Below are 24,616 nucleotides of genomic sequence, written 5' to 3' on the forward strand. Positions count from 1 at the left end.
GAATGGGATTTTTTTTTAGAAGCAGTTATGCTCCATATGGGTTTTAGCCAGTGGTGGGTCAACATGGTGATAGGATGTGTATCCATGGTGGATTTTTCTGTCCTTATCAATGGGCAGCTAAGGAAGAAATTTAAACCGTCAAGGGGCCTCCGACAAAAGGGATCCTCTCTCACCATAGCTTTTCCTCATCATGAGTGACGTCTTGTCTAGGCTAATACAAGGGCGGTGAAGGATGACTTTTTGGAAGGAATTTGACTTAGTATGCACGGCCCCACCCTCTCCCACATATTCTTTGTCAATGATACCCTCATATTCTTGCAGCTTCGACACATAAATGACAGAACATTGTGAGGATCCTCGACTCTTACTACTTAGCGTTGGGACATGAGGTTAGTATGCAAAAGTCATTTGCATTTTTTGGGGCCAACACCCCGCTCGCGACTCGGATGGAGTTATGTGGGGTTTTGGGTATGCAAATGGTGGAGGACCCTGGATTGTATATGGGTATGCTAACAATTTGGGGTAAATCTAATAGGTAGGATTTGGCGTTTATCAAGGATCGAGTTACGGCAAAAATCCAAGGTTAGAAGCAAAATTTCTTATCCCAAGTTGGCAAAGAGGTGTTAATTAAGGTTGTGACTCAAACCATTCCTACATATCCCATGAATGTATTCTACTTCCCTGAAAATTTGTGCAACGATATCGATTCGGTGGTTGCCAGGTTTTGGTGGGGCCAGAAGGAGAGGAAGCTCAAAATCCACTCGATGAGCTAGGCTTCTATGGGCTTGGAGAAAAGGAAAGGGGTATGGGTTTTAGGAAACTGCATGAGTTCAACCTTGCCCTATTGGCAAAGCAATGTTGGCGTCTAATACATGAACCCAATTCTCTATGGGCTCGGGTGATCAAAGCAAGGTATTTCCCAGACTATATAAGAGCTAATGCTAGAATAAGTTACATGCTACTTTAGGGTGTAAGTAATATGTTGTGTGCTGTGTGTTAGACCACAAGGAAGGGGAAGCCTGGACCGAAAGTACATGGAGTAATGTGGAAGCAAGAATAATTCTTTCACTTTCTCCTCCTATAGTAATTTCATTGTTGTCTGTCCCGCTCAAGTGAAGAAAATGGCTCATGTTGGCCAAGAAGTTATGATCGATGGGGGGTTCACATTCATTGCATCACCATGAGAAATTGCCTATTGCTGTTTCAAAAGCTATGCGAAGCCATTCGCTGCAAGAAACTAAGATTGATGGATGCTTCCATGTTGGTCAAATTCATTAGTCATGCTTCTTTCCTCGTCGTACCATCAGGGTGGAACTTGAATTAGTGAAGTTATATCTACATTCTAATTTTATTTTATTTTTTTCCGATTGGAAATGCTCATCCTAGGAGATGGAACGGAACGATCTGCTGATGTGCTTGCTGCTGGTTTACTTCAAGTGGCTGACCCATCTCCTAAGAAAATGATTTAGTACTGATGTGCTTTTATAAAAAATAGGTGTAAAAAAAAAGATGAGATTAAAAAGATGTTTGGTAAATACTTAAAAACAACTTATTTTCATAGTTTTTTGTTAAAAAAAAAAACTGAAAATATGAAGCAGTAAAAAATAAGTTTATTCTCACAGCACAACAAAAGCAATTTTTTTTCTTCAAAATACAGCAATACCAAACCGGCCAAATAAAAGTCGGAATATATCAGAAATAGCTTTCCAGGCTGCATTATTGGTGCATCAAATGTATTCAGAACCCAGTGCTGACTTCATCATCTATACTTTCTCACTCCAAATAAATATATATTTTTTAAATTAAAATTCTTTAAAAAAAAATATAAAAAAAAATTAGAGGGATCCTCAGAAACCATGCTTATAGTTATCATCAATTCCATGATCAGGTCTCAAAGATTTAATCCATCATCGGAGCCCCCACTACGCAAATCCAAATTCTTCAACAAATCAATTTAATATAATATCAGATGCAAAAAACAAACAAACAAACAATCGGAAGGAAAAAATAAAAAAAAAAAATGGAAAGGGGATTTGGCAGGGTGTTATTCACTGAGCCTGGCAATTGTTCAAAGGCGAAGCGACTCAACGTTCCTGCGCAAAATCTACCTCCTCGTTCTTTATAAAGAATATAAAACCCTAAAGATCCAGATTAATGGGATCCAAGGCTTCATCAAGAGGCGCACGATAGCAAACAGCACAATATTTTCTCTCCATTTTTATCACAAAAACCAAAAGAATAAAATCAAAATAAAAATAGAGCAGAGAGGCAGAGTTGTGGGTTTAAATCCTGGAATTTTTATGGAGGATTAGGGTTGTGGGGAGATGAAATGGTCGAGATTTATACTAAGAAAAGCCCCTTCCTGTTAGTGATATTACGAATGAACTAGTACATTCGGCCCACTTGGATCCAACATAAACAGCCCAAATCCGGAACTGCATACCCAATATTTCCTGGACCACATATGGGCCTACAGAAAAAAAAAAAAAAAAACAAAAAAGGAAGAACAAAGCCCAAACGTTTAGGAAAATAAAGTAAAATATACCTTACAGAACTCGAACCCAGAATCTAATTCCGATGGAATTTATTGAGCCACACCCGTTGATGTGATAGTTTGGGCTCGATCATTTTATTTTTGGAAGTTTTAACGAAAAATTCACGATACTGTTCACGTTAATGAAAAACCAAATTTTTACACTAAAAAGTCAATCCTGATACTATTTACTTTATTTCTTATTTTGTCTTTGTCATTAAAACTCAAAGTTTTCAAGCTTTTTTCATTAGTTTTCCTTTTATTTTTTATTAATAAAAAAGGGGGAAATCCCAACTCATGAGGATATAAAATGGTACAAATCAAGTAGTGTGGAGAATCAGATACCGTTTGAAATGCAAATGTTTTGTTGGTTTACTTCTAAACCCTCTACATACACACATAATAGACGACAAACATACTCAAGGCTCGTCTGGTAAGCCACATTGGACTATACAGATTTGGTTCGTAATCCTTTTAAAAGATTGTAGTTCTCTTTGAATTTTTTTTCACAAACGAAAAGTGTTAGTGAGCTAAATTGTTAGTTGTTAGGGTGGAGGAGGGTGTTAAGTAGGAATTGAATATGCACAAAAGTGCATACGCACTATTGTTTTCTACTATTGCGGTAATGTGTCATCATTGTAATTCCATTTGAATCACATTTAACAAAAAATCAATGGTATATACAAGGGAGAAAACAAGGGAATTAACTATTAAGTAAATAAAAGTCAAATATATTAATATGTCATAACAGACAGTGGCGAAGCCAACATGGGGTCATTGGTTGTCATTGACCCCAACAACTTCAGAAGACCCATGTATATTTGTTTTGTATATTGTATTTGACCCTATAAACACCAAAGACAAACTAAATTACAATCTCCTCTTCATTATTCTTCTATTTTCTTCTATCATATTTATCTTCCTTTTCTCTCTTCTTCTATGAAATACTTTAGTTGAAAAGTCTTGGCATCCTTCAACATTACTCTACATTATCTTGCATCCACCTCGACAAGTCTCTAGAAATAATAGTAGTTGTCGACATATGTTGGCATAAACTTTCGGCATATATTGATAAGAATTGGCAGATGCCTACTAGGTGCTCGACGAAATTGCGCAATGAAGCTTTTTTTGGTTGATATGATGACCTATACGCCACTGAAAATAGATGATAGTATCTGTTCGTTTTTTATGGAAAGAAAAAGGTGGAATAAACTTGTTTTGGTAAGTCAGTTTATGCTACTAATTTGAGGTTTAAACTTAATCAAATCAAACCCTAATTCATCATTAATTCAATAATTACCACCATCTCATATCAATGTCGTATAATTCAAAGTTCAAACTCAACCGTGGAAATGGGAGATAAAGACATCTTGGTCTTTGGCTGGTTCTGCACCGCTCGGTGTTGTCAATCAAACTCCCAACAAACAAACAAACAAAACCTGCCAGTCCCCCCACCATTCCAAAGAAACCCTAACACTCATGACGTCACTCTGTACGCATTAGTCACACGGAATTACCCACGTGGCAATTCACTGTTTACTCTCGAAATCTTGTCAACCACGCAATTGTGGCACCAACCTTTTCTGTCTATAAATACCCGAATGCCGCTCACAAGGTCCAAGTTGCATTCCACAAGCTCCACGCAGACATCGTTTAACACACAGCGCCTTTCGCATCGCAATGTGTCCCTCCGGCCGAACTCTCAGCGCGCAGACGGAGACGACGGCGCTCACCTCGGACTTCCGTTCAGCATTCGACGTCCTGGACGCCGACCGCGACGGAAAAATCAGCAAAGACGACCTCCGAGCCTTCTACACCGGCTTCTCCAGCTCCGGCGTTGACGAAAACCTCATCGGTTCGATGATGTCGGCGGCCGACTCCGACAACGACGGCTTCGTCCAGTACGACGAGTTCGAGCGCGTTTTGGCGGGCGGCCGCCGGCCGAGAAGCTCGGGAGTGATGGAGGACGTGTTCAAGGTGATGGACAAGGACGGGGACGGCAAGCTCAGCCACGAGGATCTGAAGAGCTACATGAGCAGCGCCGGCTTTGCCGCCTGCGACGAAGACATCAAGGCCATGATAAAATTGGGCGGCGGCGATGAGAACCAAGGGGTTACTTACGCTGGCTTGCTTAAGATCCTGGCCGTTGATCAAGTCGGCCAAGTCCAAGTTGCTAGGTCTTAATTTTTGGCTCAAATGTACCGATAATATAATTTACTAAATATTCGATTCGATAATAGATGGAGAATAAAGCTCCAGCAAGTTTTTCGCTGTATTTTCCGGCAAAGTGGTGGGAAAGGGGATTACGGTGTCGTTTCAATCTTTGTGATGACAAGAGCACAATTGATGGGGTGGGTTCCAGTTTCGTTTTGGTCGGTTTTGTCTACATTTGTTTGGAATATTTTTTTTGTACTAATATTCGATGATTTTTCTTTGGTTATAACTTGGTGGCGACATATTGGCAATGAACTGCATACCATTTTATCGGAAAGAGGATAATTGTAACTTATCATTAGTTATCTCTCTTAAAACAAAAACAAAAAACAAAAACCAAAAAAAAAAAAAAACTTTTTCTAATACTGCACACTGCGATTTGTCATCGGAAACTTTCATGTTTTAAAATAAACGGTCAAAATTATCACTTTTCAAATATCAGCTGTGGATATCAATTTATTAATATATCGTCGACATTTTATTTGATTTATTTATCAATTTCGAATAAATTGTGATTGGTTTTGATCAGTTAAGAGATGATTTCTAATAATTTTAGTTGATCTCCTCAAGACCAAAAGTAATCCGGGCCGGATAAAGACTACAGAGAAAGTAATCCGGGCCAGAAAACCACAGCCAATATTTGCACCTACTTTCACAATACACAACTGTGAGTGTCACCAGTTTCTATTGGAGCCCGGCTACGAGCAGGAAATGATTTTTGTTGATATAGGAAAAACGATGTTTCACTTCAATGCTACGTTACATTTGATGGTCTGAATTTACGAGACCCAAACTCATTTTTGTTCACATTCGCCCTCCAAACTCATTTTTCTCTAGCCTCTAGCCCATCAAATAATATTTATCCGAATAAAACCCAAAGATTAGGATCCAACTAAGCAACTTACCAAATTAAGTTTGTGCATCCGTTTTTATATTTTTTGGATCACTAAAATACCCCATCTAAGCCAGTATGGAAAGTTCTTGTAATTTTGTTTTATTTGATCACGTGCATTGAATTTGGCAAGGTCTTGTAGCCATGAAATATGGTTCTAGGTGGAGGAATTAATTTGGATTTTTTTTTAATTTGGACAATAAATTTCAATTTGAATATACCTAATTTAGTGTTTATTTTCAACAATATCTATTGTTTAATTTTTTGAAAATAATTTACCTACTATATAATTACAAGAAAAAATTTACCTACCATGAAAATTAATTTTTGAAAACAATATTCATTGTTTAATTTTATGAAAATAATTTATCTACTGGATAATTACATGAAAATTAATGTGCCTACTTTTTAAATTAGTAACAAAATTAATTTACCTACTTCTTTTTATGGTATTAGTATACATAAAGGTAGAATATACGTCCGTATATATTTGATCTAATTAGGTTTTGGATTGGAGGAGTTCACACAAATTAAATGTCTAAAAGAAACGTATAAGAGATTTGGTGGCATGATTTTGTAAATAAACACAAATTGATGGACATCTTTTATCCAACATGACATCATATTTAAAATATAGGTTTTATTTAGAAGTTATAATATATGTGGGTTTTTGTTTAGAGTTTAAGAGTTACAAGGCTTAAATCTAAAGAACCCTAATTCCGAAAAACCAGTAGATGTACCACTTCAAGCCCTACCATGTCCCTCCATCCCTCCCCAAAACCCCTTTCACTAACATCGAAAAGAATACCAATTGCGCACAACGAACATTCTTAGCCAATGATAAACGAAGAGTACATACAGATCTTGCTAGGGAGAAAATCGCTCCCCTAACTTGCACATTGATAGTTTCTTTTGAAAGAAAGGCACCGCAACATTAATAGTTCCTAACAAATGTTGCAAAGCAGTAAGGCGGAGAGACCGCAGAATCATCTTTGGTTTGAGGATTTCATCATTTTCAACATTCTACGTAGAAGCACGGGATGTTGCTCAGAAACTCACTCCCATGACTTGCATATTCTTTTTGGCTTCTGAAGAAACCGGTCAAGCAGTGAGGTGCTAGATGGTGCTCAGTATAAATCAATCTTCCCTTCATCTACGAATTTCTTCACTGCTTTATAACGTACAAAGTATAACACATTAGGCTCCATTTCAAACGGTTCGTCCAATGGTCTCTGGCTCGCACTGTCACAAGGGGAATTGAAACCGGTAAGCGAAAAAAACAAGACACAACAGTTTCTTCTATAAGAGTAAAAATGTTTATGAATATATGAGTTGCCTGCTATCTGATTCTCCATCTGCATTGTCCTCGAGCTGGATATGTCCAAGATAGTACTTGGTTTTGCAGACAACAAATGTATCCAAATGCGGTCTCGGCACTGAAATTCGAACAGACAGAACATTGTTAGGGTTCAGAAGTCCAATCTACAAACTGCCTAGCCTACCATATGATCAATATAAAAAAATCTGTTTAGTAGAAAATAATATGCAGTTAAAGCAATTCAATTCGGTTAAAGCAAGATATCAAGAACAGTAATAACAGAGGAAATACCAAGTCTATGCGGGAAAGCTAAGAATTTGTCAAACAAAATAATGCATTTGTTTCTGATAAAAACTTCGTTATTAAACACACAAAAGGTTTGCAAATAAAGAAAAAACAGTAGAAAAAAAATCCTTGGTTCAATACACTAGCTTGTCATTGGATACCTCACCGCGTGCTAATGTTTTAAAGTTCTTCTAAGCAACAATACCGACCATTTATCACATCAAAATTTATAATAGTATAGTGCAAGTTATGTGGATCTGCCGAACAATATCAGAAAATGCAAGCATCTTAGGTAAATTTTCGAAAGGCCACCACATAACTAGATATATTCGAATGAAAACTTTAAGCATTAACAGCATTTGATTGGAACTGATCTTGGGTAAATGAGCTGTTACCATAATAGATACACATGCACATATAGGGTGGAGAGAGAACAGAGATGCATCACGAAAATCTGAAAGGATAATGCGAATGTTTACCCATGTCAGTCTCCTTTTCGCTTGATTGACGGAATACAGACTGATAAGTAGAAGGCAACTGCAACAGAACGCTCTTTTCAAGATGCGTCTGCAAATCAGCACAGCATCTGCAACGAATAACCATGTCAACTCCAAATCACAGTAAACCTTAAGCATGTGCGTCCATTAATAGAACATAAAGTAATGAGATAGTTGGAGCCCTCACCTTTCAACAAACACCTTCTCCTTATCAGAGAGACGGCTTTCGGCATTATCCCGGATGTGAAACATGTATTTCTCAATCTGCAAAACGAAGTTTCATGAGAGACAAATCACAAAGCAGAACCAACGCGGACTTGAAAAACCTGCCCTACTTAACATCATGAAACATAGTGAATGGTCATCTCTCTAATACCGAAAAACAAGCAAAGAAGCATACAGTTGATTTCAAATGCAATGAAAAAACAAAACCAAACATACACATTAAGAACAAGGAGAAAAGATTGCTACCTTCTGCAAACGAATTCGGTAATAAGATCTCAACAAGAATTGAGTCCTGTCCAAATCCATCTGGTAGAGTGATACGGTAAGCGGATCAATACCACTCTCAGTGAACTCCTCTACAGTTTCTTCCTGTTAAATCATATATCCAATTGGGGTTAGCAATAACACAAAAACACAAATTACTAGCACAAACTTCAACCGAATTAACACAGTAAACTAACAGTAAGATTATTTCTTCACTCTCTTACCGAATAATTAAAGTTAAAAAAAAAAAAAAAAAAAAAAAAGGAACAAAATCAATTGAGAATTTGAGACTTTGATGGATTTATAAATTCAGGGATCTTTATGGAGTTTAATTGATTTGTAGAGATTCCATATAAAATTTTGATTCAATTCCCTCAAAATCTCATGGGGAGAGGTGAGATTTGTGCATGCTTAAAATACACTACGAAATCTCTCCAATTCCCTCCAATTCCCTCTAATTGAATACACCTAGAATATTATAAACTTATTTAAAATTCTAATTAAATACACCCGATTTCTAAGGATTTTAATAAATTATCTTCAATTTCTAATTGAATATACCTTGAATTTCAGAAAATCACTTAAAATACTGATTGAATACCCCTATATTCATTAAAAGAATTAAAATCCCTCAAAATTCCAATTGAATACTCCCCTAAGTTAACATTTCTCCTATATCCACTACGGGCTCGTAACTCAACTGGTTAAAAGTGTCTATCTGAATCCGAGGTCTATTCGATTCCCAAATATCGTATGTATCGACAATAAATAAACATTTCTCCCGTATTCATTTAATTTCCAATATCAAAATTTTTGTAGCTCAAATTCAACCAAGTCAAGCATGACAGTAAAAAACAGAAATTAGGGTTTTGTTTGTTTTGGATTTAGGGAAATTTACCATCAATTGGATCTGCTCTACGATTCTCCGAACCAAAGCACTCTCAAACTGAAGAATCTCCGGAGCGGCCTTCTCCTGCCGCCACGCCCTCTTCAGAAGCTCCACGTCCGTCTCGTAGACCTCCGTTGACCCCGAGTCCAAACCCGAATCCATTCGATCCGATTCCCAAATTTTCCAGGATTCTTCCTCTCTTCGCTAATTCTCTCTTCTTCTTTTGAGTCTGGGGGGAAACAAAAACTGATTGAGAGGGAAATGTGAATCGAAACTGGCGCCAAAAAGCTAATATTTTCCTTTTGGAAAGTAAAAGTAATTCAGAAAATTAAAAAAAAAAAAATAAGGTGTTGAGAGAGGAGACTGATCACGAGTTTGTGCGTGAATCTAACACCGTTGGATTATCTATCAAACAGATGGACGGCTAAAAGGGGTTCGATTCACGCACAAACTGGAGATGTGTCCCGTCTGATATGATCTGATGGAGAATATGGGAGAATGGATATGAAGAAAAAGGGTTGGGAAATGTTTGCATTTATAGAAGCGGTGGGATTGGGAGGAGATCGACCGACACTCACCTCGCGATTTGAACCAAACACTTGTATGTTTACGTGTACCCCAAAAAAATAACGTGGAAACCCACTTTAAATTTGAACTCTTAAAATAAATTTTATTAAGGTAAAGAGAATTTCCGAGAGCACCTGGAACTCATACAATTAAAAAAAAGTGTTTGCCCAAATATAAATATTTTCAACATTATGACCGAGAGAAGTAATGGCATCTGCGAGGAAGTTAGTTTTTCTAAAGATTTGTTGCCACTGAATAGAATTAAAAGAATTCGCCAGTTATGTGATGTCTTCCACAATAGTTTCGAACCTTCAAGAGATCTTGCAACGACCAAAAATCCCATCATTAACCATCTTGGGGTCACATTCAATCACCACATCTTTGATATTTCTCAACTGATCTTCATCTTCATTTTAACATAAAGGACAATTTGGCGAGATATTTAGATTGAATCTACTCAATCTTTTTGTAGTTTGTAGTCTTTCACGAATAAGAATCCAACTAAAAGTTTAACTTTATGTGGAATAGAAAGTTTCCACATTTTTGCTACAAGCTCATTTCTCGTGAGCATTTCTACTTTCCTCGATTTGGATCCAACCAGTGGTGGAGCCAGAAACTTCTTTGAGGAGGGGTGTTTGAGAAGTATCAAGAAATTAGACGAAATATAGTAATATATTGTTGAAAATTTTAAGGTATCTTCTTTTTTTATTTTAGCATGGAAAATTTATCGATGGGAATTTAAAATTTTATGAATTTTATTGAAATGATTATATCATAAGAACATAACTTATTTACGAGCTTTAATAAAAAGAGGAAGATTCAAACAAAAAATTAAGGTCACAACTCAAAAAAGAATTATACTCTAAATTATATAGAACTTGTCATATATGAACAGACTAAAAAAAGAATTAATTTTTATATGGTGAATAGAAGGCTAATTATAAGGTTCAGTTTAAAAACAAAACAAAGGTTGTTGACAACAACTTTTGAACCCCATGGGATTGTAGAATTGTCAAACTACACTCACGAATGCACTACAAGCTCTTGATCGCAAAACCTAGCGGACACCAAATATCGATTCGTAAAATTTCAGAATGGGTCTGGGCTACCTGGTCTCTATGTGGCTTCGTCCTTGGATTCAAGTAGCAATTTTGACTAATAACTAACTTTAAGATTCCAGTTGGTATTTAATCTCTGATCTTCTGGGGCAAGATGGAAAAGTGAGAAATGAAAAATCCAATTATAGGTCCAAAACATAATGTTTTGACCATTTCCTAAAACTCACCACATCCCCTTAAAGAGTACATTCCTAGCAGAGAGGATTCTCTTTCATGCCAAAGAATGATTTTGCTGAAATTTAGTGGCAAGCAAATACAGTATTATGGCAAGCTCATTATAAGACTTAGCTGTAACATCCTACATCGATCAATAGAGAGGGGGTGATGTACCTTATATGTACATGTCCACCTCCATATAGCACGAGGCATTTTGGGAACTCACTGACTTCGGGTTCCATCGAAACTCCGAAGTTAAGCAAGTTCAGGGGAGAGCAATCCCAGGATGGGTGACCCACTAAGAAGTTGCTCTTGAGTTCCCAAAAACAAAACCGTGAGGACGTGGTCAAGGCCCAAAGCGGACAATATCATGCTACGACGGAGTCGGTCTAGGATGTGATAGAATGGTATCAGAGCCACTCTGCCGTGTGGTGTGAGTGTGTCGACGAGGATGTCGGGCCCCTAAGAGGGATGGATTGTAACATCCCACATCAACCAACAGATAGAGGGGGTGATGTGCCTTATATGTACATGCCCACTTTCATATAGCACGAGACCTTTTGGGAATTCACTGGTTTCAGGTTCCATCGGAACTCCGAAGTTAAGCGACTTCGGGCGAGAGCAATCTCAGGATGGATGACCTACTGAGAAGTTGCTCGTGAGTTCTTAGAAACAAAACTGTGAAGGCGTGCTCAGGGCCCAAAGTGGACAATATCGTGGTACGGCGAAGCCGGTCTGGGATGTGACATTAGCCCACTCCCCCACCCTCTTAGTGTAGATACCATCGGTTGTTCAAAACAATATATATATTTTTGTATAATTGAAAGAAAAGAAAACTCATGAGCATTGAAGTAATTTTGCAGTAAAAATTGTGTTTTTTTTTCTTTCCTTCACACATGTTATCAAAGCATGTCTCTAATTTAAGAATAAAAATAACCGTCGTTTCACTCTTGCTCTTTCTTTCTCTCTCACATTTCTGTCTTACTTTTCTTTCTTTCATATTATAATGTTTTTTGGAATTGTTACTGGCACTCTAAACTTTCTATAGTTAGAAAGAAAAATATATTTGTGAGTTAGAAAGAAAAATATACTTATGAAGAGTGTAGAATAAGACTTTTAAGTGCTAATAACAAAATTAAAAAATATATATATATATATATATATATATATATATTATATTTAGGAGCTCCATCTAGCATGTTCTAAGCTTTTTCAACTTTGTCAAGCACGATGAAAGTGCGTAGTTGGCCACTGCGGAAGTGGACTCCACGAATTTATCGGTAACAAAACGATTTACAAGTTTCCAGACATTTTTTTTGTTCTTTGTTAGTGTTTCTATACCTTTTATCCCCATAATAATAATAATAAAAGGCCTAAGTGAATTATGAGTCTCCATAATATTAGAATAGTCGAAAGGTAGTCCATAAAATGAAAATAAAATAGGGATTTAAGCTCATGTGATGAAGTTTGATAAGATTTAGGTTGAAAATTGAAATTTCTGTCAATTTTTCATTAATTATTAACACGTGAGCCACACATATAAGGGTAAAATAAAACTCTCCGGTAATTGTTTGTGAGTCTATATGTGAGACTAACTTTAGCTAACTTTATCTTTTTAGCCTTATAAGTGAGCCTTATGTATTAACAATAAATGAAAAGTTACGAAACTTTTAATTTTAAACTTAAATTATAACAGATTTCATCACATAAATCTAAATTCTAAATTCTTTTACGACATAGTTTATCTTCCAACTATTCTATCACCATTAAAATTATTAATTCAATTAAGCCATAAAATAAGCTTTGTGAATTTGTAAAAGAAGAGAGGCGAGGGCCTCCCTCCAAAAGCCGTTGTGATTTGTATATGAAAATCGTGCTAATTTAATAAGCGGCAGTCTGCAATGCGTAGTTAAGCATTCACAAAAGTTTGAGCCTTCAGGATTCACGTGTTATGGATCAATCTTGTCTATAAGGAAAAAGACAAGATAGCTGAGAGCCATACTAACGTATGCACCGCTGCACGTATGTGATACTTTTTTAGTTGAACAATGTTATTCATGCTATATTTTTATACCATATTTTTATACCACTTTACGTGATATCTGATATGGACAACTACATCTTTTGAAAAATTTGCAAAACCCAAGGAAAGAAATAAGAAAAACTTATTGTATACCACAATCATGATTTAATTAACTAGTTTTTCTTAATTATTAGTTTATTAAATAATGAACTAAATTTAAAAATCTGATTAATTCAAATGATGTGGTTGTCCATATCAAATGTCATCTAAGATAATATGAAAATATGGTACAAAAATACAATGCGAATATCATTACTCTTTTTAGTCTTCAGTGGCTAGTTTATGCTTTTTCGTATATATTTTTTATTATTTTGTTGTAACGTACTATACTTCTGTTGACTCTAAAAATTACAAAACCTACGTGGCGCGCAAGCCGAGTAACTAATAAGTTAACTACGTCATTCGGTTGAATGCGGGGCGTGCCAACTCGTCGGCCGAGCAGTAAAATTTGTTGATGTCGCGTTGAGCACGTCGCTGACTTCTCTATCTTGCGATTGCGACCGAGGAAGGAACACTCTCGGTCTCTGGGTTCTACAGCCTGAAGACAAGGCTACTAATTCTGCAAAGTTCACAAATCGTCGGAGCCCGATTCAATCACTGTGATTATATTCGTAAGAGTATAAGCACGTCGAATCGAGACCAAACTATATGGGCACAGGTACTCAAATGTGATGTATGTCCTGATGGTAAACTTAGTTCGGCCGTCGGAATGCCGAACCCTGAAACTTACTTGCGAGTATCCAATCATAAAATCACTCGGCGTCCAGTACGCCGAGCAATGCAATTTGTAACACCTGACTATGCCAAGAAGGCTAGCAAGGTGACCTCTGCCAACAAAGGTTCGAAAACCCTTTTCGGCCGAGACTTAGATAGGTAACTGGTCGACCTCGACGCAGTGCTGTTTATCCAAACTGAAGGTGCTTCTCGGTCGGCTGATTCTGCGGCAGCAATGCTGTTTATCCAAACTGAAGATGTTCGCCAGGTGCCTCCACAGTGCTGTTTATCCAAACTGAAGGTGTGTCGGCGGAAAAGGAAAAGGGAAAATCTCAAGGTATTTGAGAGGTTTTGCGCAGGGCAATTGTATGCTGATTTGAAGGGTCTTTTCTGTTACATGATTTCTTGTATTTATAGCACCCCATTCCTTGAGACTGATTCGCATTCTGATTTGGAGTGGGAGTCCTTGTCCCGTTTCATCTTTAACTCGAACAAACCTACTCCCACTGGGATTCTGAATTTTCCTTCCTTTCGAGGCTTTATTCTTTGCCGGTCGGGAATCCTGGTCGCACCAGGACTCCCTCGACCTTTTCTATTTATCCAAATTACTTAGGATAGGACTTGACCGACCCTGCCAATAGGACCGGGATTTATCATTCGGCCCATAGTATGACATAACCTTGGGCCGAGCACATCCTGCTGCTCGGCCCAACAATATTATTTTGGGCCCAAACAACTTCTCAACTTTTAAAAGTTAGTCTACAGGAGCTTTTGGTTTAAATACCAAATTTAAAATAATTTAACTTGAAATATTATAATTTTAGTTTAGGTATAAAGTCAAATAATTTGCTAGTTAAAACGACAATAATGCTCAACCTTAACATCATTAAGATGTATAAGCATAATTACTTTACGTAACTAGATTATAGGATTCTTTCCGATTATTGATTGATTAGGAAAGTAATTTTACAAACTAAATCTTATAGAATACACTGCCGTTGATTATTCAGCAGTTTTTGGTTGGGATTTTTTTCATGATCCCATTGTTATTCCTAGCTCTGCCATTGACTTCAGTGCTGAACGCGGTTCATTTTCTAATGATGATTACAAACTAGATACGATGTGTTGGTGCAAAATTTGAATCAACTTTTATTAAGAAGGGAAAATTTAGCAATGTCGCTAAATTGATTTGCGATTTGACTTTCAATTAGGTTTTGAGCCTTGTAATTAAATTACTCTACACTAGAAAGAGTGAAAAGGTTTGAATTCAGAACACTTTGAACCAAGAGAAAGACCCAAACCACGAGAAAAATCGAACCGAGGCATATTTTAAAACGTCCTTAACCGAATGGAAGTAATAACCCTCAACTTAACCGAAAGTGGGCCTGTAGATTTTCTAAGCCCATCTTTAGTTTAATTGGGCCATTTTGTGATGGACCTTTTGTTGTGTCTGTTCTTTCTTCTGCATTTTAGGCCCATATATAACATCGTCTCCCAAACGCGCTGTTTAAAAAGAAAGGAAAATCAAAACTCGTTTTTCTCCCGCCAAGCAAACGAACCAGAGAAAATGAGAGAGAACCGAACACCGCTCAAGGACCAATCCCGACATGTGAAGCTCGCGACTCCCGTTCCCAAGAAGAAGGTACGATTTCGAAACCCTAATAGTTTCCTCACCTCAACATTCGATTTCGATCGACATTTCTGATTCGCCGAGTTTCTCTCGCAGATTCCGAAGAAGAGCTTGAACACCGTCTTTTCTGCAGTTTCGGAAGACGAACCGGTGGATAATTTCAAGATTTCAGTGGATTCTACTCCGATTTCTGAGTGTTCCAAGATTTCAGTGGATTACACTCCGATTTCTGTGATTTCTGATGTGGATTTCACCGAGGTAAGCTTCAATTTCAGTCCCACTTTTGAAAATTTTCGTTTTAAATTTCAGTCCGAGTTTCGTTTTTGATTTATCGGTTTTATTTCTCTTGATTTGTTGTACGTCTTAGCTCAGGTCGATTGGATTTGAATCGATCTTAATGTGCCTGTTTGGTTACTGAGAAAATGTCCGAATGAAATGAAATATCTGAATATTTCTGTTGGTTTGAAATTGACTGTAATTGTGATTGTGAGGATTTTAATTGCATATTTTATCGTTCAGAGTATGATGCTGGTGCCGGATCCAGCTCTGTTGATGCCATCAGAGACATTGCTTCCATCCAATGTCTCACTGCCTCCGGAGGCCAGTGTCAATAAGGATGGACTGGGCAATGTCTCTCTAAGTAGTGGTAAATCAAGCGAATTTGATGGCTCGAACTTTGGTTCTATGGAGGCTGACATTGTGGAGAGATTTCTCAGGCAAGCGCGGACTCAGGTCTTGAATTCCGAGGTGGATACTAAATCTAAGAAGATTCTGGATGCGCTGGTTGACATTGTCTTAGAGGAGCTCCACACTTCACCTGCAGAGAGGGACTGGGTAACTGAACTTCTGTCGACAAAAATTTACATAACAATGGCGTGTTTGGTGCTCTGGATCATTGCATTGGCTGTCTGGGTGTTCGGCTCTGGACGCCGAAACACTTTTCGTGGACCTCTGCCAACTTGAGCAGTAAGACCTCTTGTCTTGGGGCGTAGCGGTTTAGCTTTTATTCTTCCAATTTGAGCTGATTTAATCCTCTTGTTCTTGGCATTGTGCTCATGGTTGTGGGCATGCACAGTTCACAATGGATAGTTTTATCAATATCTGAAATATTAGTTGTGTACACATATATGCTCATGGCTTTAGTATGGATAGTTGTCCACTCCTATCCAATCCTCGTCAACAAACGAGCCCCAAATGTGATATTCTAGTATCCCCATTCCAATATTAGTAATTTTGTGTTCGTGACTTTTAGTCTTTCAGCATGCCAATTGTCATTAGTTTGTGACTTGTCATTGGAGATTTACTAGAAACTGGATTGTACCCTTTCTACTCATTTTTACAAGGACATTCTTGAGCCCTTCTGTTGTACAATTGTTTTTTCTTTTCTTTTGGCCCACAGAAATAAGTTAACATGTCCAAGTTTGTGTACTGGGTTGAGCCCAGATTTTGGCCCATATGTACACATGCTCCACACTTGTGCAATCTTATCAATGCATTGAAGAGGACTTTGATGCCCTAATGTTAAGTTGTTTAGGTTAATGCAAGTAAAAGAACTCCTGATATGAGCATCTGGTTTTCCTTGTCTGGCAAGTCATTCTGAAAACTAGTTTGGGTACCATACTTTATGACACAGAACTAGTTTTGACACCGTACTTTTGACGACACATAACTAATTGATTTAAATTTAACCAAGTGAGTATGATCAAGGATTTTAGTTAATTGGTTCTGTGACTTCTGTCCGTCGTCTAGCAGTTTTGTGTGCCCCAACTATGAAATTCCAATATACTAAACATTTGAATCATCTTCTGTAATTATTGGTAATGCGAAAACCGGTTGCTTGAGCCCTCCGGTTTATCCACCAACTAGTTTGCTTAATTTGTCATTCTGTTAGGATTGGGGTTTCATGTGCTCATCATTTTGTCTGCTTAATTTGCTGTTTATCGTTTTGTTTGCTCTCTACCTATATAGACATATTTGGAAAAAAAGAGAGGTGGCGGATGTGTTGATTGCTGATTTACTATAGCTGAATCTTAGTAATATATTAGATTAAAAAAAAGACATATCCACTTGGTGAATCTGGTAGAACACATTCTTGAATGGTTGAAATCATCATTCATTAGCCAAGCTAGGTCTGTGATGACATAAGCAATGCGATCATACCATCTTAAAAAATCTGTTAAAACTAAACTATGATGGTAAGTTGAATTTCAATTGGAACATGGGGAAGAAAACCCAGTCAAACCTTAGGGTCAAAGATTCGTTCTAATTTACAGCACTAAACAATCTTAGGGAATAGATTAATGGAGGGGAGGTGAATTTTTAGACGACAGCTATAAGTTGGTTTTTCAAACGCTTGTCGTCCTTCTAGTTATTAATTATTTCCTTCTAGTTAAATCTTTTGTCTTTAATCCTCATAAATTGACAGCAGAGGCCTAATTGCTTTTATTTTAATGTAACAAGGACTCCGGAGAACAGATGAAGAACGGGATAAACTTCTACTGTGAGAGCAACTTGCTGGAGGGAACCAATCAAATCACGCCGACGAATGGTCCGCAGGTAAATGTCTTGTTTTTAAATCTTGAAAATAATTTTTAGTTTAGTGACAGTGCAAGAAGGAGAGAGCTAGCTCTACTTAAAATCAAAGATTCTGATTTGGGTATAATTCCCAAAGGAAGGAGAGTTTGTTGTTGTTTAAAGTAGTGATTAGCATAATTAGAGGGAAAAACATTAGGAGCCATGGATGAAGATTCTGTGTTGAAATCATTGGTTTGGTTATGTTCAATCTTCCCATAAACAAATTTATCTTAGTGCCAAAAACCTAGTTTAATCACATAGAGGGCATATGTAGGTGTCCAATTAACATATCACAAGTTTTCTTTTGTTTCCTTAGAATTTAGTTACATAAGAGAATAACTTACATGTAACGGACTTCTACTTCTGTCTATTTGTATTAGAATTTAGTTACATAAGAGAATAACTTACATGTAACGGACTTCTACTTCTGTCTATTTGTATCTCTCATCATGTGATTAGTCACATTCTAGGAGATGTAGAGATAGTGGGAAGAAACTCTTTAACGACCTCTACTTCTCTCTCTACATCCCACAGCACGTGATAAGCCACATCTTGAGAGATGCAAAAAGAGAAGTTTTTGCCGACTAGGTTCATACAGTATTTACTATAGAGATTAGAGATCTAAAAAGATAGATATTTAGTGATAATCTAGTGAGATATTTATAATCATAGTTCACACCAAACCACCACAACCATTGGTCAGGATTCATTTCCGGAACCCTTGATTTGAACCCATATTATTCACCCTTCCAACCTTCAACATTCATATGTACCTATCTTTAATTTTTTGGGTTTTTCCGGTGCTTTTTCCATCCCCTCTCACTTTTTTGTGCCTCAATTGTTTGATTGTGTCTGTCACAGGGGAGGCAATCCCTCTGGTGCATCATAATGCCATCTTGTGGTGGGTTTTTTTAGACTTTCAAAAGCATATTTTAAGGTTTCTTAGTATACAATAACACATGCCCACCATGATTTATGATGAGAATTAGGATTAGGTTCATGATTAACAAAACTTTAAGACATAAGCTAAACTAATCCCAAAACCATAAGTGATATGCGCATCTGGGCCTTCGTTTATCCCATTGTCAGGTTGTTGGCACTATTTGTCGTTTAAAAAAAAAAATTGTTTATTTTTGGTTTTGGACCAAATAATTGTTGCTAGATCTGGCATTGGAATTATGTCGACGGTGGTGTTCCTCCGACTTGTGCCCGATGAAATGTTCCTTGGATAGGAATCATAGGGATAAATTAGGAAAATTCATTATTTTTTTTATTTTCAACATTTTTGCTATATTTTAATTTTAGAGTTTAAGATTTAATAGGATGAAATCAAAGTAGAGTCGAGCGAAATAGGATTGTCCAGTTGTGTTTCGATGCTTGTATTGTATCATTCATGAAATATGTTATGCATGCGTTAGAAGTTACCACAAGTCACGGTAAGGGAGGAAAATAAAATGGATTTAGATAGAGAAAGTTTGGAGTAAATGGTTGTTCAATTAGCTATTTTATTACCCTTATGTGAGGATTCTCTTAGTATAAGGTATTCATTAAACTTAACCAGTCCCCATAGTTATGCATAAATTTCACATTGCACTATGAAATTCACAACGCTTCTTTGGCCAAATGTTTTGTGTCTCAATTTGTCATTCAGCATCAATTCTGCCAACAATTCCGTCAAAATCGAAGACACAACTCTCTAATTTTTTTTTCACTTGGGTGCCATGTTAGTGATTTTGACGGAGTTTTTAAGGGAATTGACGGTAAGCAGTAAACTGAGATATCAAATATCAATCAGGAAAGCAATGCTATTATAATTTTCGGTGAGCAATGTGTAATTTGACCAGCGCTACAACAGTTCTATGGGTTATGGAAGCCAACCAAAAACAAAAGAGAGGGTTTTCTTTTACTTTAAGAATATAAAACGATAATTATGTCGCAAATTGCGATTATAGTATGAAAAATATCTTGTTTTCTTAACAAAATAAAAACATTAATAAAAGGAAGAAGCCCTGTCGGGAGGAAATGCGGAGGTGGAGTTGGAGCATAACTGCATGTTTTTTTATAAACTCTCTGATACTTAATGTTTTTTTTTATAATACTGTATAATATTTATACAAAAATTAACGTTAAATTATAAAATGACAAAAAATTCGTAAATAATTTCGTTTTGAGAGACTCCTTTAGCATTTCTCGGTACAAATACGAAGGCCTGCGAAGGATACCAAAAGCGCCTGAGAATGCAACCCACATTGCACATGGATTTCCCCTTTGTTTATCATTTCTTTTCTGGATCACCACCATTCAAAAAATCATTGCAGGGAATGAAAACAAAACATTTTATGTGGGACCCCCGGACCTGGTCAATTAGTGGAAGCCAACACCACCACCATCCCATCCAATAAAATTGTTACATTTATATGCCGCCTTAATCTTAATCTTCAATCTTTAATCCTTAATCTATACTTTCATCATGTGTATCATTAATGTATTGGATGGCGTTTGTTGGGTTAAGTTTCCTCTTCAATCAAATTTTAAATTATTTTATTCGGTGGCCTTCCTTTTCATTGGCAGGTGTTACTTCTCACTAAATTAAACTTTGTTTTTCTCTTAATTCTTTTTTGAATTTTTGGTATTACTTCTCACGTTTTCTTGAATTTAAATGTTCCTTGGGTTTTGGATTTTGTGTGTTGGCTTAGTTTAGCTACTAATTAGGAAGATAATTAATTAATTAAATTATTCAAGTTAGCATAGTTGTGTGACTTGTTTTCTTCTAGAGTAGATGTTAAATTTAGGTAGAGGGCTTGATCACAAAAGGGACAATGGCAAAACTTTGTTTGTCAAAGGGAGGTCATTTAGGTATGCCATACAACTTTCAGTAAATTTTAGGGCATGCTTATAGCCTAATAGGGTTAAAAGAACAAAATTGGACCTAAGCAAAGAAGGGGCAAGGTTGATAGCAATGCATAACAAGATCAAATTTGTTGGTTTATGAAAAACTTACAGCATTCAACTTAAAACTAATTGATACGAAATTTTTACAATTTTTAAGTTCTTTTGTTTCCATCTTAATTAGCTCGTCATTTATGATTGATTTGGAACTAAACGTGTGGTTTAATCAAACTTAGCAGCATAAAACCACATGTAGACAAATTGAGATAAAGATACGCACTTTTATGTATAAGAGAAATTTCGTTGCGCTTGAATACAAAATTCAAACATTTATCATGTTTTTTATTATTAACTTAAACCGTCTATTTAGTCATATTTCTTTTCACATGTAGAGAAGTAAAATTAAATAATTACACAATCCTATTTCACTATTACCCATATGGTATTGAGGAAACAGTTCGTTAAAAAAAATTCATAAGAATACTTTAGTTAGTTAGACTTTATATCATGCAAGAAAATGAATTTTGAATAGAAAAGTTATAAGAACATTTTATCGTATTTTGCAAGTGATCGATTATTTTGATATATAAGATTGTTCTGTTTAATTCACTGCTTCTTTAGCATTGTGGTACCTCCTTCTTAATGGTAGATTAGAGTATATATCGGTAGTAAAAATGGTATTCGGAAAAAGAAAAAGGAAGAATAAATCTAAGAAACGACATTTCCCAACAATAACTAGTGAGTGCGTTTAAGGAAATCACGCGTGCTGTCATCTGATTCCTTTATAAGCCTCTTCCCACCGTTCCTCCTCTCCTTAATAGTCCCCACCTTCTCTCTCTCTACTCTCTCTCTCCATCCCTTCCACCCGCAACCACCTCCGTTCCGTTCCGTTCTCTCTCTCTTTCTCATTCCTCTGTTGGAACAGAAAACCGAAATCCCCTTTCAAATACCATTCCAATTCCTCCGTTTGATTCCGAATCCTCACACTCTCAATTTAAGGGGAGAATCAAAATCCATGGCGTCGACTCTGATTTCGAATGCCGTAGCCACCCCCGAACGAGCCCGGGATCCTTCTAGAAGGAAAAAGAAGAAGAAAATCCAATCCAAACAAGACCACCTCCACCACCAAGAACCCGCCAACAGCCACACCAAGTGGAAGTCCGAGGCACAGCAGCACCTCTACTCCTCCAAGCTCCTCCACGCCCTCAACCAAGTCTCCATTAACCCCGCACCCGACTCCTCCGCCCCCGCCGCCAACTCCTCCGCTTCCACTTCTACTCCGCCACGCGGCCGAGCCGTTCGCGAGACTGCCGACAGAGTACTCGCCGTCGCAGCTAAGGGTAAGACCCGCTGGAGCCGCGCCATTCTCACCAGCCGCCTTAAAATCAAGTTCCGCCAGCATAAACGGCAGAGATCCGCCGCTGCGTCAGGGACCGGGTCGACCCGGCCCAGGAAGACCAAGTTCAGTGTTCAGCGGCTGAAAGGGAGGGGCTTGCCGGCCGTGCAGAAGAAAGTACGGGTTCTCGGCCGTTTGGTTCCCGGTTGCCGGAAACAGCCGTTGCCGGTGATTCTAGAAGAAGCGACTGATTACATCGCGGCTCTGGAGATGCAGGTCCGAGCCATGAGCCGGCTCACTCAGCTGCTCTCCGGTTCAACTTCCGGCTCCACTTGATTGAACGGGGCTGGCATGTTGCCATGGGTTCCTATGTCGATCAATCTTTTTTTTTTTCTTTTTTTTTTTCCCCTCTTTTTTTTTTTTCTTTTTTGGCTCTCAGTGCCAGTAATTGTCATTTATCCTGTTAAAAACATAATGTCTAGCTCTTCTCTTTTTCATTTTCCAGTAATTCTATTTCCACCCACACCACTACGAAAAAAATGGAAGAAATCTTCAATTGAATAACCAAATTATTATTATTATTATTGGATAATTTAGGTACGTGTTTATTTGGGTTTATCCTACAACCCGATTTTCACTCTCTTAGTTTTAGGTACCAATTTTGTTCTTAATGTAGCTGTCAAGAGAAGAAGGTTTGTTTGCAAGTGTTTTAAAAAAAATGTTTTTGAATTTCAAAAGCATCCGAAGTGCGTTTTGGAAGAAGCACCTAAGCTTTTCAAGTGATCTTTCAGTATTCACTTGTTTTTTTTATTAAAAATTTGTTTCAAAAATATTTTCATTAAAATTATTTTCTGCCATTTTAAAAATATTTTTAAATGAGCTCTAAAACTTTGTGAAAATGCTAATCTTAATCTTCAAATTGTACAAAATAACTTGTGCCTCATTCTGAACTATAAAATAGAGCAAATATTGTGTTACTATCTATTTATTAAAGATATGAAGGGTAACTAATTTTCTCTTAGTTCAGCGGTATGAATTTGAGAATTCAATTCAATTTTAATTGGCAATTCGTGGTGAGACTCTTTTAAGCAATCGCAATAAATACTATTTAGACGCACAAAAATGCATCCTTATGTAGAAAATTTATATCTACATTGACATGTAGAAAATTTATATATACATTGACAATGCCACTAGTATTATAAAGTATGTGAGCTATGATGTCTCATTTGTGTCTTAAATACCCATTATTCTTCACGCAGTACCAACAGGTGGATGGTTCTTATTGGGTGATGTGCGCATGTTATATCGTAGTGTTTGTCACATTTATCATCTGTTTTTATACCATGGTATAATGTAATTATCTACTCGTTGTCAATTGGTTTTAACCTGAAAGCTGCAACAACATTTGGGCAGCAAGGATAGAACTCTATGGAGCTATTGGGTTAGTTTTGACATGACCGATCACTTGCAAGTTTGGGGACACACACATTGTAACCACTTAGAAATGACAAGACCTTTTTGAATGTTGTGGAGGAAGAAGGGAAGAGGGAAGGGGCAATTTAAACATGTTAGGAAAATGAATAATGGAATCCAATATCGTATGGGGTTTTGGTCATACACCTTACTATAGTAGGACTGTAGGGGGTAGATAAGTAAAAAGAATGGGGGTAGAAAGAAAGAAAGCTGCCGAAAGTGTCAATACAAATAATTTGACAGAAGACTAATTGAAGAATGATGAGATTTTTATGGTGTTTCAGAGTATTAAATACTCTGATTTTTTAAAACTAAAATCTAACAGTTTATTAGCATGCGATGATCCGGAGCAACATAGAATTATTGGGAAGGAGGTGGTGGGTTAAATTACAACATATATATATATATATATATATGCATGTGCGTTTGTCGTCCCTACCGGACAAGAGCACACTAGTCCCGATTTGGGGCGATTGCTGGTTCTATCTGTGCCCCCTTCTGTGCTCACCTGCCCCTCTTCACAGGAGTAACATATTTTGGTTAATACGTTTTTGGACAAAAACTCTCATTTTATCACGGGGTATGATTCTTTCTACTCTAAATCACTCTGTTTTTCAATTCTCTTATATTTTTGCAGTCACGGTTAAGCAACGTCAACATCTAATGTTGATTTCTTTATACAGAGATAGAAAAGGAAAGTAAGAGACGAAGAGATCGGATGGGAGGGAATCATACTTCTTTCATCACTCACTTTGCTGGCTAGCAGTGTCACAATCCTTCTCCACGTGTCCCTCCACAGAGAGAGAGAGATGAAGGGGTCTTCAACGCACACACGGGTGTTTATGTTTCATCGCTATCAGTGGGATTGGATTAGGGTTTTTGATGATTGAATTGGATTGACTGGGGAAGGATAACTAGCTCCCTTGTAATAATATTGTTCAAAAAGGACCACATGC

At 37.1% G+C, this 24,616-nt stretch overlaps 4 protein-coding genes and 2 non-coding genes across 6 annotated transcripts; 3 read left to right on the forward strand and 3 right to left on the reverse strand.

The window, feature by feature from the left end:
- Nucleotides 1–1,689: 1,689 nt before the first annotated feature.
- LOC137738544 (small nucleolar RNA snoR118) lies at nt 1,690–1,767 on the reverse strand. Its single transcript, XR_011068987.1, has one exon. It is a non-coding gene; the product is annotated as a small nucleolar RNA snoR118 (small nucleolar RNA).
- Nucleotides 1,768–1,843: 76 nt separating this feature from the next.
- On the reverse strand, nt 1,844–1,915 carry LOC137738534 (small nucleolar RNA R66). The gene has a single exon (XR_011068977.1). It is a non-coding gene; the product is annotated as a small nucleolar RNA R66 (small nucleolar RNA).
- Nucleotides 1,916–4,145: 2,230 nt separating this feature from the next.
- Nucleotides 4,146–4,770, forward strand: LOC137737916 (calcium-binding protein CP1-like). Its single transcript, XM_068477500.1, has one exon. It carries the CDS (start codon nt 4,214–4,216, stop codon nt 4,715–4,717), a length of 504 nt encoding a protein of 167 aa, XP_068333601.1. The 5' UTR covers nt 4,146–4,213; the 3' UTR covers nt 4,718–4,770.
- A 1,571-nt stretch (nt 4,771–6,341) lies between these two features.
- On the reverse strand, nt 6,342–9,599 carry LOC137736793 (DNA replication complex GINS protein SLD5). Its single transcript, XM_068476062.1, has 6 exons — nt 9,127–9,599; nt 8,211–8,333; nt 7,927–8,003; nt 7,722–7,828; nt 6,976–7,075; nt 6,342–6,881 (listed from the first exon to the last, which is right to left on the reverse strand). The coding sequence occupies exons 1-6, from the start codon at nt 9,277–9,279 to the stop codon at nt 6,767–6,769; spliced, it is 675 nt and encodes a 224-aa protein (XP_068332163.1). The 5' UTR covers nt 9,280–9,599; the 3' UTR covers nt 6,342–6,766.
- A 5,687-nt stretch (nt 9,600–15,286) lies between these two features.
- Nucleotides 15,287–18,140, forward strand: LOC137736794 (uncharacterized). The gene is made up of 4 exons (XM_068476063.1): nt 15,287–15,397; nt 15,482–15,643; nt 15,905–16,351; nt 17,846–18,140. The coding sequence occupies exons 1-3, from the start codon at nt 15,323–15,325 to the stop codon at nt 16,346–16,348; spliced, it is 681 nt and encodes a 226-aa protein (XP_068332164.1). The 5' UTR covers nt 15,287–15,322; the 3' UTR covers nt 16,349–16,351; nt 17,846–18,140.
- A 3,521-nt stretch (nt 18,141–21,661) lies between these two features.
- On the forward strand, nt 21,662–22,868 carry LOC137736795 (transcription factor bHLH147-like). Its single transcript, XM_068476065.1, has one exon. It carries the CDS (start codon nt 21,864–21,866, stop codon nt 22,518–22,520), a length of 657 nt encoding a protein of 218 aa, XP_068332166.1. The 5' UTR covers nt 21,662–21,863; the 3' UTR covers nt 22,521–22,868.
- The last annotated feature ends 1,748 nt before the right edge of the window (nt 22,869–24,616 follow it).

The sequence above is a fragment of the Pyrus communis genome, chromosome 6 (genome assembly GCF_963583255.1).
Source record: "Pyrus communis chromosome 6, drPyrComm1.1, whole genome shotgun sequence".
NCBI lineage: Eukaryota > Viridiplantae > Streptophyta > Magnoliopsida > Rosales > Rosaceae > Pyrus > Pyrus communis.